The sequence below is a fragment of the Trachinotus anak genome, unplaced genomic scaffold, assembly GCF_046630095.1.
Source record: "Trachinotus anak isolate AG129_WGS33_773 ecotype Australia unplaced genomic scaffold, CSIRO_AGI_Tana_v1 ptg000011l, whole genome shotgun sequence".
In the NCBI taxonomy this organism is placed as follows: domain Eukaryota; kingdom Metazoa; phylum Chordata; class Actinopteri; order Carangiformes; family Carangidae; genus Trachinotus; species Trachinotus anak.
The window spans coordinates 15816656-15831381 of NW_027273862.1; the positions used below are offsets into that span (position 1 = coordinate 15816656).

The 14726-nt window shown below is 41.2% G+C and overlaps 1 protein-coding gene across 1 annotated transcript; it reads left to right on the top strand.

Moving 5' to 3' along the window:
* Positions 1 to 931: 931 nt before the first annotated feature.
* On the top strand, positions 932 to 14314 carry crispld2 (cysteine-rich secretory protein LCCL domain containing 2). The gene is made up of 15 exons (XM_071489449.1): positions 932 to 1167; positions 3554 to 3921; positions 5082 to 5200; positions 6297 to 6429; positions 8036 to 8151; positions 8580 to 8680; positions 8775 to 8969; positions 9060 to 9120; positions 9230 to 9296; positions 9386 to 9516; positions 9703 to 9746; positions 9830 to 9902; positions 10044 to 10119; positions 10900 to 11030; positions 12630 to 14314. Exons 2-15 carry the CDS (start codon positions 3646 to 3648, stop codon positions 12679 to 12681), a joined length of 1575 nt encoding a protein of 524 aa, XP_071345550.1. The 5' UTR covers positions 932 to 1167; positions 3554 to 3645; the 3' UTR covers positions 12682 to 14314.
* The last annotated feature ends 412 nt before the right edge of the window (positions 14315 to 14726 follow it).

The following is a 14726-nucleotide window of genomic DNA, read 5'->3' on the forward strand; positions in this document are numbered from 1 at the left end:
CTGGAAGATTTGTAAGGTTTGTGGTGAAGAAACACAACTACAGCAAAACAAAACAAATATGTCAAAACTAAATATGTGGTCACTTAAAAAGCAAGAAAATGCACTTAAATTAATGACAGAAATGGCCCATATCATTTTGACAGATCTTACACATCTCTTTATGCATCACATTATTACAAGTATCGATGCCTCTTTCAAAATAAGGCACCATTTACAAAGGGTATAAAAGTTGTCACTAATGTTAGTAATCCCTGATAAATCATTTACTAATGCTTTACAGATCAGTGATCACTCATTTACAAGAACAGGACCACAACCCAGGTTTTAATGTCACTCACAACCACAGACTTGATGATTACAGCCTGCATAATGACTTAGGCACATTTGCATTATTACCAAATGGAAAGGATAAATTACAGCCAATACATTTTTCACGGCCTGGCAACCCCAACTCGTTTATAGCTTATACCTCATTTATAAAGTATTAGTAAACTATTTATTAACCATTTAAAAGAAGATATTTCGTTCTAACTTATTGATCCCTTTATGAATTATTAAAAAGCACCATAACCCAGATATTGCTGTCAAATGGGTTATGAGTAACGGCCGTGGAGTCCAGGGTAATGACACTTTTCTTTTTAAAACTTTGTTACAATGACTTCGGGTCTGTCAGTTGTGGGTCTCCCTGTTCACCGCCGCCCCCTGTTAAATTTGTGGTAATGTTTCAAGCGTGTGTGGAGCTGCTTGAGAAGATACATGTCCGGGTAATAACTGTCACTCTGTGATTCAAAGATGCTGATCTATCTGCCTGCAGCTGACTCGGCTGACAGTCGCTGATTTACAATATCTGCAGATTTCCAACCGACATTAGGCTGCGCGTCATCGGGCGCACACTGCGCGCTCTTTGCCAGGAACATAGCCTACTTCAGGGAGGCTGGCGAGTGTGGGAGTGAGTAGAGACAGTAATTTTTTCCTCTGGTCCTGAGGGGTCTCCTTCTCTATATAAGGCACTCTGAGCTGCACAGGAGTTACTCAGTTCCTATGCGCTCCAGGAACACCGCCAACAAGCAACAGCCCGCCGCTCTCTCAAGGGAATAATCCTGTCCATTCTCTTGCGCGCAGAGGAAACTGAACTATTCAAGCAGCTGGATACTAACTACAACAGAGGTGAGCAATTAAGAGACATTACACACATCTATTGGTAAGGTAAGGCTCTGTCTACTATGTTATAATTCACATCACCTTGTAAAAGTGAGACGGTGAGCAGTGCACCTGGTCTGATTTGCAGACGGTATATCTTCTGACTGACATTATGTCATTTCATTGTTTCAGATGTACTGATTTTACTCAGTGTGACACTATGAACCCATGACACCAGCAACTCTGATATTTGAGTTGTGGGTTACAAACCATGCCACTGTGAGAGAGGCTGTTGCGGAGACACTGCCATTCATTGTGAGTCTGCCTCCTTGCGAAGGAAATGTCAATAGGAGAACAGCAGCTACCAAGATGGAAAATAACATATATGGGCAGTAGGCTTATGAGCAAAGTAGAAATGTATTTCAAATCTAATGCTAGATTTGAAGTTAAAAAGCCACACTTAGAAATAATCCCTTTTATGGTTCTAGGGGCAAACCATGTGAGAATAGAAAACTGGACAATTGTCTATATTGTCTGTATTGCCTAATGAGTTGTGTTTACATTCAGCTTCATATTGGGGTGGAGAGGAGGTCAGTCCCTTCCTCAGATCAGAAACAAGCCCAGCAGATAGACAAGATGTGGACATGCATGCGTGTCCGACTCTTTAGCTCTGTCTGTCACTCGGGTATAAAATTCATGAAAGCCATGAGAAGGGCCCAGACACAGAAGCTGGTAGAGGTTCAGTGTGAAAAGGGGGCACAGGGAGAAGGAGAAGGGTGTGGTGCCTGGGCTGCCCGCTGGCTCGCAGTGCCCAGAGCTGGCACAGCATGTTGACACAGAACCGGTGCCAGACCTCAAGCCGTCTTTTCAGCCAGAGGGAAAGAAGTGAAGGGATTCAAGGATAAGAGCAACCAGTGCGTGCTAGAGCTTGGTTTATTTTTTGTCTTTCTTCTCTGATCATACTGACTGACTGCTCTTCTCTCTTTATAACAGTTTGTGACTTGGTGTTATTTGGTTTAGCTTCAGTCTTGGACGCCTTCTCTCTTGCTTGTTCCCTCCAGAGAGAGGTCAGATGCAGGGTCAGATACAGAATGTTGCCCTTGCATGTATCAGGAATGCAGTGTTTTTCCTCGAAGACAGTTCAGCAGGGTGAAAGCTTGTCAACCTGAACTCAGATCTCCCTCCTTAGTCTCCCACCCTGCTGCTCAGTTTGGTTAGAAAATAATCAGTCAAAGGATGAGGGTGAAGAGGTAGATAGTATTTCTCAACGTACTGTGTGTAACAATGGTACAAGTCCAAAGCAAAGACAGTGTTGTATTTACAGATGAAGTTTAAATTGCTCTATATAACAGGTCTTATTAAAGTTATATTATTAATGGTTGAATGCTCTTTAAAGGGCTTTAACTAAAATGATGGTAGTCAGGCAGTGAGGGTTAAATAAACTTAAATAAACTGAGAGTTCATCTTTTGGACTTAGAAGTTAACTGGTTGGTTATTTTTGGTACAGTTCATGTCATTTTATGTTAATGAGAAAATAATTGAAGCATTTCAAAATAAGACAATGGTATATTTAATGTTGCACATACTGTAATGCAATCATATAACATGTTTTCTGTTGCACAATATAGTGCAAGACAGTCATCTTTGATGCATCACAGTATCTGTGCAGAGAGAGAGAGAGAGAGAGAAGAAACCATGCCTCTTAAATGTAGTTCAATGTACATTTAATTATATACTGTAATATATAGTGATCAGCTTATTAGGTAAACCATTGCAATCTAATTCAGTCCAGTACAGCAGTTTTGCAAGCTTGTAATGATCTGCTTTTGATTATATTGTATCACAGAGGAGTCAGTTCAAATCTATAGTCATTATTAAGCCTGGAGTTACTATGAGGGGAGGTTGTATTGGCTTATATTATGGTAACAGGCAATTCAAATGTTTTGACCATCCCCATTTACTCACAGGTGGAGGAGAGAACATAAGGAACATCTTTCATTATACTTTATTCCAATACACCACCTGTACAGCCTCAAAGCGATGAAGCACATAAATTGTTAATACTTCAACTTAAACAGAAAATGAACAAAGCTTCTCAAAGGAAGGACTTATTGCAGGGCAGTTTCATTGGATTGCATCAGATTCTATTGGTGTAGAGAATAAAGCAGTAACAGTTTTTATGAGACAGTCATAAGCTGGCAAAAGACTGAACTGAGTCTCATCAGAAAAACAACAGAGAAGCAGGTGACAGCAACTGATGGAAAGTGTTGCTGGGCGATACTTTCTGAACTTTGTTAGAGGAAGTATCTCCTACATTAGTTGAGTAATCTCTGTGCCCATATTTTGTAATCTGTACTCTACTTTGTTGACGCACACAGTGGGGAAAGGCTCATTAAACATTTCCTCTCTGCAGGGTGTGTCTGGGACTCTGAGGAGCAGCGTTCACACAAAATCCACCGTCTACAGCAGTCTTACAGTTCAACCCAGACAGCAGTCTGTGTCGGAATGACCTGCGCTGCCATGACCTGGCTCACTGTCCTCTCCCTCTCCCTCCTGCTGTTGTGCATCAGGGACTCGGGTTCCCTCTTTCTGCCTGACTCCAAGGAGCTCAGGCAGCTGCTGAGCCGCTACGAGGAGGAAGCAGACCAGAACAGCACCAGCAACACAGCTGGCAATAGGACCCGACGGGCCATCCGCTGGTCGGACCGTGAGGAGATCATCCAGCTGCACAACAAACTGAGGGGCGCCGTCTACCCAACTGCCTCAAACATGGAGTACATGGTCAGACATGTCCCATTACCCCAATTACCCATTTCAGTGTTATTCTTAATTAATGAAGATAATCAAAAGTTAGCAGCTTAAATTTTTTGGCTTCATATCACAAAGAACTTAATTTAAATGTGTCAGCAACACTGAGCTCTGAAATGAGGCTGGTAATTAAGGTTTAAGGTTTTATTCTACTGAGAAAATTGGTGTTGGTATAATAAAAACAACCTTTTCTCTCTGCTGGAAACATGCAGTCATGTAGGTGAGTTATTGCCAGCCTGCTGTGCTGCTCTTTTACAAGAAGGATAATAATGCTGACTCTGTCCTACCTGCAAACAGCTCAGTGCTGGAGAAGACAGGAGAGTGAGAGAGGGCTTGGTCAAAAGAGGACAGAGGGAATAAGGCCTGAACTGGAAATTTAAGGGACAACGTGGCACATCAATGGGTAAAAAAGGAGAGGGATTATTGTTGAGACACACAGAGAGTTATTGAAAACCACAAGGTCCATAAAGTTGAAAGAAGCAATGGTGGCCTGTGTGTCTCTGGAGTGTGGTTATAGCCTGCGAGGAAAGTGTCTGTAGATTTACTCTGCCCAGTGCACTCTCAAATTCCAGCGAACAGGCAGAGTGTGTGTGTTTGTGTTGGTGTATGGCTGTTTGGGGTTACAGCGGTGTCTGTGTGTGCATGTTTAAGCGACCACCAAAAGGGCTGGAAATTTACTGAGGAGATGTGCTTTGAGGGGCCATGCTGTACGCAGACCTTCCTACATTCATAGCAACCCCTCCATGGTGGGAGTCAGGTGTCTTCTCTGCTTTCCACCCTCCTCTCCAACACTGTAAAGAAACCCTCTCAGGAAATGTGGATAATTCAGCTGTGATTGCTGGAGATTTGTAGTGGACCAGGGCCAGGCGCCAGCTGCTCCACTCAAATGTCACTGTCTAAGGTTAATGTTGTACTTGTGTCCAGCTCAGTTTCACCTCACTAGGAAGGAAGGAAGTGCAGGAGCAGAGGCCTTGAGCAGGTTGTGGTTAGGTGTCTACTGAGTCAGAACAAGATGTGGATTATACTGCTCTCTATTGTAGTGGATACTGCAGGTGATTGTTGCCGGGTCTGCACCATTGGTGTAAAATATGTAAATTATTTGTGAAAAAGCTTGTTTTACTTGATGTGTACAGGTTTGGGATGATGAGTTGGAGCGGTCTGCCACTCAGTGGGCAGGGGAGTGTCAATGGGACCATGGACCTCAGGACCTGCTAATGTCTATTGGACAAAACCTGGCTGTTCACTGGGGCAGGTGAGATATGACACACAGTCGGTATGCTAAACCATCCATCATACAATTTCTGATTTCAAAACATTTGATGCCTTATTTTGAGGAATATCTATAATATATACTTTGAGGTCAGTTGACCACTTTGTTACTTATGTTACTTGTTGACTTATTTTTCTCTCACACCATCATGAGGTTTACATTTGTAGTTTTGAGTGAAATGTCTCAACTGCTATTGTTTGGATTGCCATGAAATTTGGTACAGATGTTGGTTATCCCCTCCAAGATGAATTTTGATCAATTTGGTGATCCCCTGCAATTAGCGTTGGTGCCATCATCGAGCATATTTTTCTGCTCCCAATACAAATGTCTGCAAAACTAATGGCACAACAGCCTCAACTGTACCTCGTGTTTAGTCCTGATTAGCAAATGTTAAACTAAGACGGTAAACAGTATACCTGCTTGATATTAGCATTTAGCTCAAAGCACCACTATATGCCCATGTTCAGCTTTACAGAACTGCTAGCATGCCCCTGGACTCTTAGTGCCTGTCCAAGTAGACACCAGACACAGTAGGTCTCTGTGTATGACAGCGTGTGGCTATCGCAGCAGGTGCCCTTCCAGGAATCTGCTCTCATTCTCACAGCCCCTTTCCTCCCTCCCCTCTTCCCTCCGTTTCTTCCTGTGCCAACAAACCTTTTTTTTCACTCCCCTTCTACTCTCCGCTTATAAGCTCAGCACTTTTCAATACCGTAAAAAGCGATGTTTATAATAAGAGCTAGAACTGATTTCTTAAGCTGTGGAGACATGTTTAGATTTGCTCTGATTGTGTGTGTGTTTTTTTTTTTTAAACCTGATTTGATTTCCACTGTTATGGAGGGGAACAGACTGCTGTTCTATGTGTCAGGACAAAGTCAGACTCATCTTGAGGCCTGAAGGGAGGGGGAGGAGCAGGGAGATTCAAGCAATGTTTCTTAAGTCAAGCCAAAGCACCTGGCAGCTCCCTTAGATATTTCCCTTTTTGCCCCTTAGTACCTGGATGGCCTGTGACTGAGCCTCCTGTTTGTCTGTCTGTCTGTGTGTGTTTGTTTGTGTGTGTGTCTGTGCATGGGCTCTACAGATATCGCTCTCCTGCCTTCCACGTCCAGGCCTGGTATGATGAGGTGAAAGACTACACCTTTCCTTACCCCCATGAGTGCAATCCCTGGTGTCCAGAACGCTGCTCAGGGCCCATGTGCACCCATTACACCCAGGTAAAACAGATTAAGAAAATTAAGGCAGCAGAAGATGAGGTGAAAGAGTTCAGGAGAAACTTTGAAAGATGAAAAATAGGTTAAAGGGAGCTCCACTGATTTTGCACATTAAAGGCTTTTGTGGCTCCAGAGGAGCTGCGTGAAGTCTGATAAATTGCCTAGCATAACAGTCCAGAATCTCTGACTTAACTTTTAGTGATTGAGTTGCATTGTGGGTAATGTAGGCATCAGGTTTTACATGGAAGAACAATACATGGAGTAAAAAAGACGATATCTTTGGTTCTGCTGCCTCAATTTCATCTGTCTTTTTCTTTTTTGAATTGTCCATCATGAGTCTCAAGTTTTGCATCCAGTTTGCTGTCTTTATAGGTTGAATTATATTTTTCTATTTCCCTTTGGACCATATACTGTAATTTCTGCTATATTTATGATAAAATCTGTTTAGTATCAGGTCATATGCCTTCTTCTATCTGTAACAGAAATATTACACTACACCGTGTATATTAGTTCACAGTATTTATGGGCAGAGTTGTGGTGTGACTGAGGTGTTAAATGGCAGGCGTGCATATAGTAACTTGTAGACAGCGAAGACAAGCAAGTTGGAAAAGTAAACAGAAAGTCAGTGGGACATCTAGGGAGAAAATGAGATGAGAAAATGAAGAAATCAATCAAAAGGAAACGGCAATGGGTGAGCTGGCGTCTTCTTCCCCTAGATTTTACTTTGTAGCTGCTGGGATGAGTTTGCAGAAACATCCAGACTCCTCCCTCTGCCTTCACCCTGAAACCTGATCACTGTCATCTGGTAGTCATTTCCAGACACGCCAGACATCTCTCGCTGCTTGACCTGGATTCTTTTGAAGATGCTGCAAGAGGGGACTGTGCCAAATAGGAGCATCATCACCTTGTCTCTGTCTTTCATTTGCTGGAAGTGCTGATGTATCTGCAATCCAGGCAGTCATACTCCATTACTACCTCTGCAGAGAAATGGTAGACCCTCTGCAGTTAGAGACTGCATTGTGCTGAACTACCAGCACTCTGCACACATCAGTCTATGTGCTGACTCACTGCTTCCAGCGGCCTCTAACTCTACCAGGAAAAAGATGAACATTCCTGAGGAGGGAGAGCGCACATGTTTGAGAGTTTGGGAGGAAAGTGAGGAGGAGTTATGGAACATGCTGTGTTGTATTCGTTGTCAAATGGCACATCATTCATCTGTAACACCACTGCAGCAGCTTTCCGTTTAATAAGGCGTTTTATTTTACCTTGGACTGTTTTGGGCCTACACTGACCATTTTTTCCACTTCTAACTGGATGATGAAAATTATCATGATTGTGTCACAGAGGGCAAACTGGGTTCACACATGATGTGCATCTGACTGGGGCAGAATAAACAGACCAGGCACTCCTGGATGTCCCAGTGGCCACATTAATCGTAACTGTCAGTCTAGTTTCTTCCTCTGGAATGACTGATTGAACCATGGGCTGTGGGAAACGTGAGGCAGGACGTCTAGGCTATAAGATAATAGTTTACTCTGCTATAATGTGTCTGTTCTTTCAGTAAGCGTTTGTGCTAACTTTTGCCATTCCTTTATTTCCTTCTTTACAGCTGGTCTGGGCAACCACTAGCCGAGTGGGCTGTGCTGTGCACGTGTGTCCAAGGATGGATGTGTGGGGAGAAATATGGGAGAATTCCGTTTACCTTGTGTGCAACTATTCCCCAAAGTAAGATCAGTATTCCTTCATGTTCCACTGTTCATCAACACCTCTGCTCTCGAGATTTTTGTTTACATTCCTCCTCCTTACAGTGCTGACAAATGCTACATTGAATGCTCCTAATATAGCTTTAGTGCAGATATGAAGGTTTGTATAACATATTGGTGCCATTAAAATTCCTCCATAAGTCAGAAAAGTAAAATAATAATGAAGCAGAGGGAAAGAAAAATAAAAGCAGAGCAGGCGTTTGTTTTCCAGACAGCCCACAGGATGTAATTGCCTGAGAGACAACGAGGAGTGTGGGACTAATGACTACTAGGAGTGTTGACCATGAGCAAAGAGTGCTGAAGTAATTACACGGCCATGAGCCCAGTGATGCCTGACTGATGATTAATTTCCACCTTAGTCAAGCTGTCCATTGTGTGCTGCTTTTGCAGGGGCAACTGGATTGGAGAGGCCCCATACCAACATGGCCGCCCTTGTTCCCAGTGCCCTCCCAGTTATGGAGGAGGATGTAGGAATAACCTGTGCTACAAAGGTGAGAAAACCTACATGATTTCATTCAAAGATGATAAAAAAAATAAAAAAGAATATTCTACCAACCTGAACCCTATTTGTTTATCCATCTATAGACTCTCAGCGCTCAGAGACAGAGGACATGAATGAGGTGGAGAAGCCTCAGGTACCACTGCTGCCTCGTACTACTGCTAAACCTGCCCCCAAACCTAAACCGTCCACTCCGAAGAAACCGGTATCCAAGCCCTCCACTCCGAAGCTTACCACACCAAGGACGCCATCTTCAAAGACTACCAGCAACACCTACTTAGGTATCTACAGTGATTATACAAAATAACCCCAAACCCTCCATGATTGTGTGCATCTTTTCACTTATTTTTTTGTCTGTTTTTTTCTTGCAGCTCAAAACATTAAGTGCGAGACTAGACTGAGAGATAAGTGCAAAGGAGCAACCTGCAACAGGTCTGGTTATCTTTATAAATTTCAATGTAAAGGCAGTTTTGGATATACTATAGATATGTCTATTGTGTGTGAAACTGACTCTTGTCTCCAACTCATATTTTGACCTCAGATACTTTTGTCCAGCTAACTGCATGAATAAGAAAGGGAAAGTCTGGGGAACTCTCTTTTATGATGTGGTGAGTCTGAACAACAAACACCGTGCATCATGTAACTGTTAATACTGTAAATGAATATTTATAAATTATTTTTTTTTAAATTGTTTTAGCAATCAAGTATTTGCAGAGCTGCTATTCATTTTGGTGTGATTGACAACAATGGAGGACTGGTCGACATCACAAGAATGGAAAAGCTTCCATTCTTTGTCAGAGGCACAAAGAATGGTATTGAGTCTCTCAGGTAAATATCTCTGCTTGGCCTAATTTTACCAAATAGGGTGGAATCCCATTTATTGATGCAGTACTGATTTACTGTAGCACTTTTGAAACACATTTCCCAGCTTCTTTGATTCACATTTTGCGCAATAATGGGTTTTTCCAATCACCACTTGTTCCTTACTTCTAAACACTGTGATGACTTTTACAGCAAATATAAACCCGGCAATGCCTTTGTGGTGGCCAAAGTGGAAGGTAAGTGAATCACTCTTTGAGTCATGACTCTATAAAAATACACATATTAGGAATATTAAGTTTTTTCTCCTTCTTTGTGACAGAAATGACTGCAGACTGCTACACCACAGTGGCTGAAATCTGCCCCTTTAAAAAGCCCTACTCGCACTGCCCAAGGTGCCTTCTCACATCCACCAACTTTCACCATTCATTAAAGCATCAAATCATTAGCCAATTAATTGTTTTAACCACTCTTTCTGTTCTGTTTCTATAAATATGACCCTTCAAATTCATACTAAAATCCAATTTCTTCCTCAGAATCTTCTGTCCAGCTAACTGCAAGACTCAGCCTTCTTACTGGTCACCTGTTATTGGAAACAACATCTACACGGATGTGAGTAATACAAGTTTTCTATGTGTATGTTCTGAATGACCTTTAGCAACCATATCACAAATCAAAGCAGGCTCTTCAGGTCTGTGCAGTTTTCTTTAAATGTATATTAGTTCAAACAGAAAGCAATGTATATGTGGATTGTTATCATGGTTAAGTCAGAGCATTTTGCAGGGTTTGTGATGCATGGTATCTATGGAAAGCTATTGAATCACAGTCTGAATTTGGCTCATGGAGAATGGGAGTAATGGTGAGGTAAGCCAGAGACTGCCAGGGATGTAATACTCTGTAAGGGGCCTGACCATTCTGAGGCTTACTAACGCGTTATCTCAGATGTAGGAGAAGCAAACGTGCCCAAGAATGTTTTGCGGTCTCAGGTGCTGGATGTGTTTCTATTGTGGTGTAGAGGCTGGATGCTGGTTACACACAAGACATAAACTGTCTGGTTAGAAATGTTGTAGGGGTGTATGGACAGTGTGATCTGTGTTTGGACTAGAAATTAATGATTCAGCTCCAGACTGTTGATAAGAGCTCATGGTCTGTTGTGCTGGAGCCAGACTCCTGGCTCAGATTGTGAAACAAATGCTTGAGTGTGTGTGTGTGTGTGTGTGTGTGTGTGTGTGTGTGTGTGTGCTAACTTGTGTGTCTGTGAATTACTGCATTATATTTTGTGCTGTATTTGTGTTGTATCTGTATTAAATGAATTAAAAAGATACTCGTGTAGTGAAAAAGTCGTTTTCCATTTCTAAAAGCCTTTCTCATGTTTCCACTCTTTCTTCACAGAGCTCCAGTATTTGTAAAGCAGCCATCCATGCAGGGGTAATCAAAGCAGATGGTGGTTTTGTGGATGTTCTGCCACTGGACAAGAGAAAGAGCTATGTTGGAGTCCTGAAAAATGGCATCCAGTCTGAAAGGTACTGCTCAATTTTTAGAGAAATGATCTTCCCAGATGAGTACTGTTGCACAATAACATAAGGTATCAAGACAGATGGGTCAGGCACCATGTCAAACAGTTGCAGGGTCTTTAGAGATAGCCTAAATTTCAGAAATCTGTGTTTTTAGATTTGGTTCCTTGCAGTCTCATTGTAGAGTATTTCAGAGAGGCTATGTTTAAAAATGAGAACAACCATGCTGTGTGGCAACTTCCATCAGCGAGCGACTATGTGTTTAGTAGCTGTGAAAGTGCCAAAACTCCTTAGTTGTAATGTAAGGGAATATGTTCACCAGTGCTGAAATGAAAAACAAGAAGCCTGTAGTAAAATTAGATAAGTAAATCTGACAAGAGAATCTAAAATATGCCTGAGAAAGGTGCTTTTATTCACTTTATCCTAACTTGATTTATGTCTCCCGTAATACTGCGTGTAGTGGGTTCCCTGCGTGCACGCCATGTTTCTCACATCACTCTCATGTCTGTGGCTGGCTCCAGTGGACTAAGCTCGGGCAAAGAAGCCGTTGTGGCCAGTTCTGCTGGCATGTGGGGTTGTAAGAGTAATGGTGTGGTTTGGTGTGTGGATGGGCCACACATGGGATCTGTGCTTACTTTACCCAAGCATTTCAATTGAGTGTGCAAAATGCTGAATGGCCAAAAATAATCCAAGTCTGATTCAATGAAATCTAATGCAAAGCTGTGAAGGCCCCACTCATGGCACTGGGATAGGAGGTCAAACTGCTGAGTGGGAGTCCATGCCATGTGCCAGCATCATGGCAGGGTGGGCAGGTTTGACTGGACTCTGTTGCTGGGGAAGTAATCACAGCCTATCCAATTACTCAAGGATGGAAATGCTGTCAGCCACTTAGTCAGTGCTTTCCTATACGGATAATTATCTGTGATGGGATACCAATCGCACTGCTCTATCACGATTATTGATCATGGCACAGCTTCAAGGTTTCTCCACTGATGAACAAGTTACAAAGTCATTAAGTTTAACACATGCGGTAGCTGGAAAGGTCATTCTCAGAAATACGGCAACAATGAGTAATACTTCCAGTGTGTCATTTAGTGGCTGTTTTTTCCCAAAGATATTGTGAAAAACATGATTGTGCATTTTTTAATAGATTTGGCTACTGGGAGGACTTAAGCAATGCTAAAAAGAAGACTTCCAAGTATCACAAAAACACATTTTGAAAAAATATGTTTTCATTTGACATAAAGGGGCATTCCACCTATTTTATGCTTGAAATTCAGTTTAATCATCAGAGGGAGAACTTCTCTGCCTCTGATCATGGTTGTAAAATGTCTACTGTGGCTCCAGAGGGAGATTTCTTAAGCCTGGGAAAATAACTCAGGGTTATCTGAGCTTACTTATATTTAGACTTATATTTCTTAATAGAAAGCCTGGAGGTGTGCTGCTTGAAAGAAGTGGGCATTTCGGAGGCACAGAAGGTGTAATATGTCTGGTGCTTAACCCTATGAGGGATTAGAATTCAGGATAACCGGGTTTCTCCTGTTTCAGTTTTGATCATTCTTTTCCAGTTCCCCAACGTAACATGTTTTCTGCATCATCTGTTTGCAGCAAGAGCAACATAGAGGGGGGCTCCTTCCGACTCTTTGCTGTGAGGGAGTGAGACTTCAGTTCAGATGTCCAAAGACCAACAGAGTCACCTCAGCTGCTCTTGAAGAGCAGGAAGTGCCCACTGGTTGGATACCAAGGCTGTTCATCTATCTCTTTGCCTTCAATGGAAAGGGAGTGTCCCAGCAGATCAATCAAAATCTTTCCCTCTTAGTTAACAAACAGTAGCCGCCCAGTAAAGTAATTGTCTGATATTTTAATGGATTTTTATTTCTTCTCATCTTGTAACTCCAGATATGGATGTTCCTTAGACATACTTAATCTGTGAATGCTATATATTATGATACATTGAACAGCTGGTGCTGGAAATTTTGAGTTAAGACATGTTTTACAGAAAGTACTATGTTTACATTGATGTTCCTATTACAAATATAAGTTGGTTTTCATACACAGGAATGTATACTGATCACACTGTATTTAATCATCGTGTACAGAATATATGATATTTTGTTTGTTTTAAAAATGGAGTACCATATATTAACATTATCATGTTCTATTCTGATTATTATTTTTTATTTTACTGCTGCCTTCTTCTTCTTCCCCTGGATAATATTTGCTTTTCTGCTCCTGAAAATTTAGACTGTGAAAGGAAATCTAAGTCTAAATTGTATTTATAAACTAAGGGGTGTGCTCATTGTGAGGTGGGGTGTTTTGTTGGCTGGGTAGAGCAGAACTCATCAGGCACACATAAAGGGAGAGGAAACAGTATGGTAAATGAAAGTGTGCAAAGGCAGCAGGCACTGCAACAGGGAAATAATGTCTTCCCTAAGGAGGGAACTTCAGTGCCAGACATACGGAGGGGATAAAGTGAAGGTGTTACATCGTGAAGTTCATTGTATAGTACATGATTGTTGGTGGAGATGGTCCTTCAGAATGGTGGCAATATTCTGGACAATCACAGACAGCAGATATGGCCATAAAAATGAGCAGTAATACGCCATTTAATATTTATTATTGCTTAGTGCTTTCCTTGTTTCTTTATTTCTCTGGCTCCTCTAAGGTAAATGAAAATGCTAAATTTGTTCCCTCCCCACCAGACAGATGAATGTGTCACATATTTCAGGTACAAAGAGAGTTTTTTTATGTAAAGACCAGACCATAACCATGAACTGTAGTTTATGCACTATGGAACAAACTACACTACAGTATGCAGTGCAAGCAGGAGACAGACCTTTAATGTCTATTGACTTGACTACACTTGTCTTGATTTAGGTCTCTAAATTATTTCTCATGTGTCACATAAATGCACAGAAACAAATTAAACAAATGTAAAGTGCAGTTTATGCTGCTGGACTGAGGTGTCCATTTGAGGTCCTTAATCCTACCAGATGCATTTGAGCATCATTAAACGTTGTCTCTCTACCTGATGTTTTCCTTAAAGTTTCAAAAGTAAAAGCCAAGACAAAATGACTAACTTTAAATCTTTTCCTTCAAGCATATTTAAACTTTATCTCTTTATTCTACCTCAGTCCTATCGCATTGCTAGACATGTAAGTCTTTTCTATATGGGAATTTTTATGGGAAATTTTTAAAGGTTTTGTAAAATTATGCAAACTGTAAATACTATGATTTTTGTTTTTGAATCATCTTCTGTGCAGTAAGATTATAATTAAAATGTGTGAATTTAACTCAGTTGTCTTGGTCATTTTATTTTTATACAGGTGTAGGATGAGTTCTATATTTTTGGCACATTTTTAAAAATAGAAATATTGCCGAACATGCTTTGTTTCATTAAAAGACACTAGCACGTGATATTTAAGGAAAACTCTCTTGATATTTCCAGGTTGGTGAGAATATTTTGTGTTTCTTTTTTTTTTTAACAAATTGTACAGGTAACTGTCATTTGAGAAAAATTAGAAAAAGAAATTAAGTGATTTTCTTTGAATGAGGGTATTTGACAGTCCAATTATTTTTCATTTATGTTCTGCTAGTTCAGAATAGGTTTAGAAGGAACTGCCCTCATGTTTAGTGAGGTGAAACCAGACAAGTCAACTAACCAGGATACCCAGTGTTTAACTCTCAACTACATTAAGATGTGAC

Excerpts from the sequence above, each read along its gene's own strand:
- crispld2 (XM_071489449.1), top strand. The coding sequence starts at position 3,646 with ATGACCTGCGCTGCCATGACCTGGCTCACTGTCCTCTCCCTCTCCCTC. Across the intron at positions 8,970-9,059 it reads TACCAGCAACACCTACTTAG|CTCAAAACATTAAGTGCGAG; the intron begins GTATCTACAGTG and ends TTTTTCTTGCAG. Across the intron at positions 10,120-10,899 it reads GAAACAACATCTACACGGAT|AGCTCCAGTATTTGTAAAGC; the intron begins GTGAGTAATACA and ends CTTTCTTCACAG.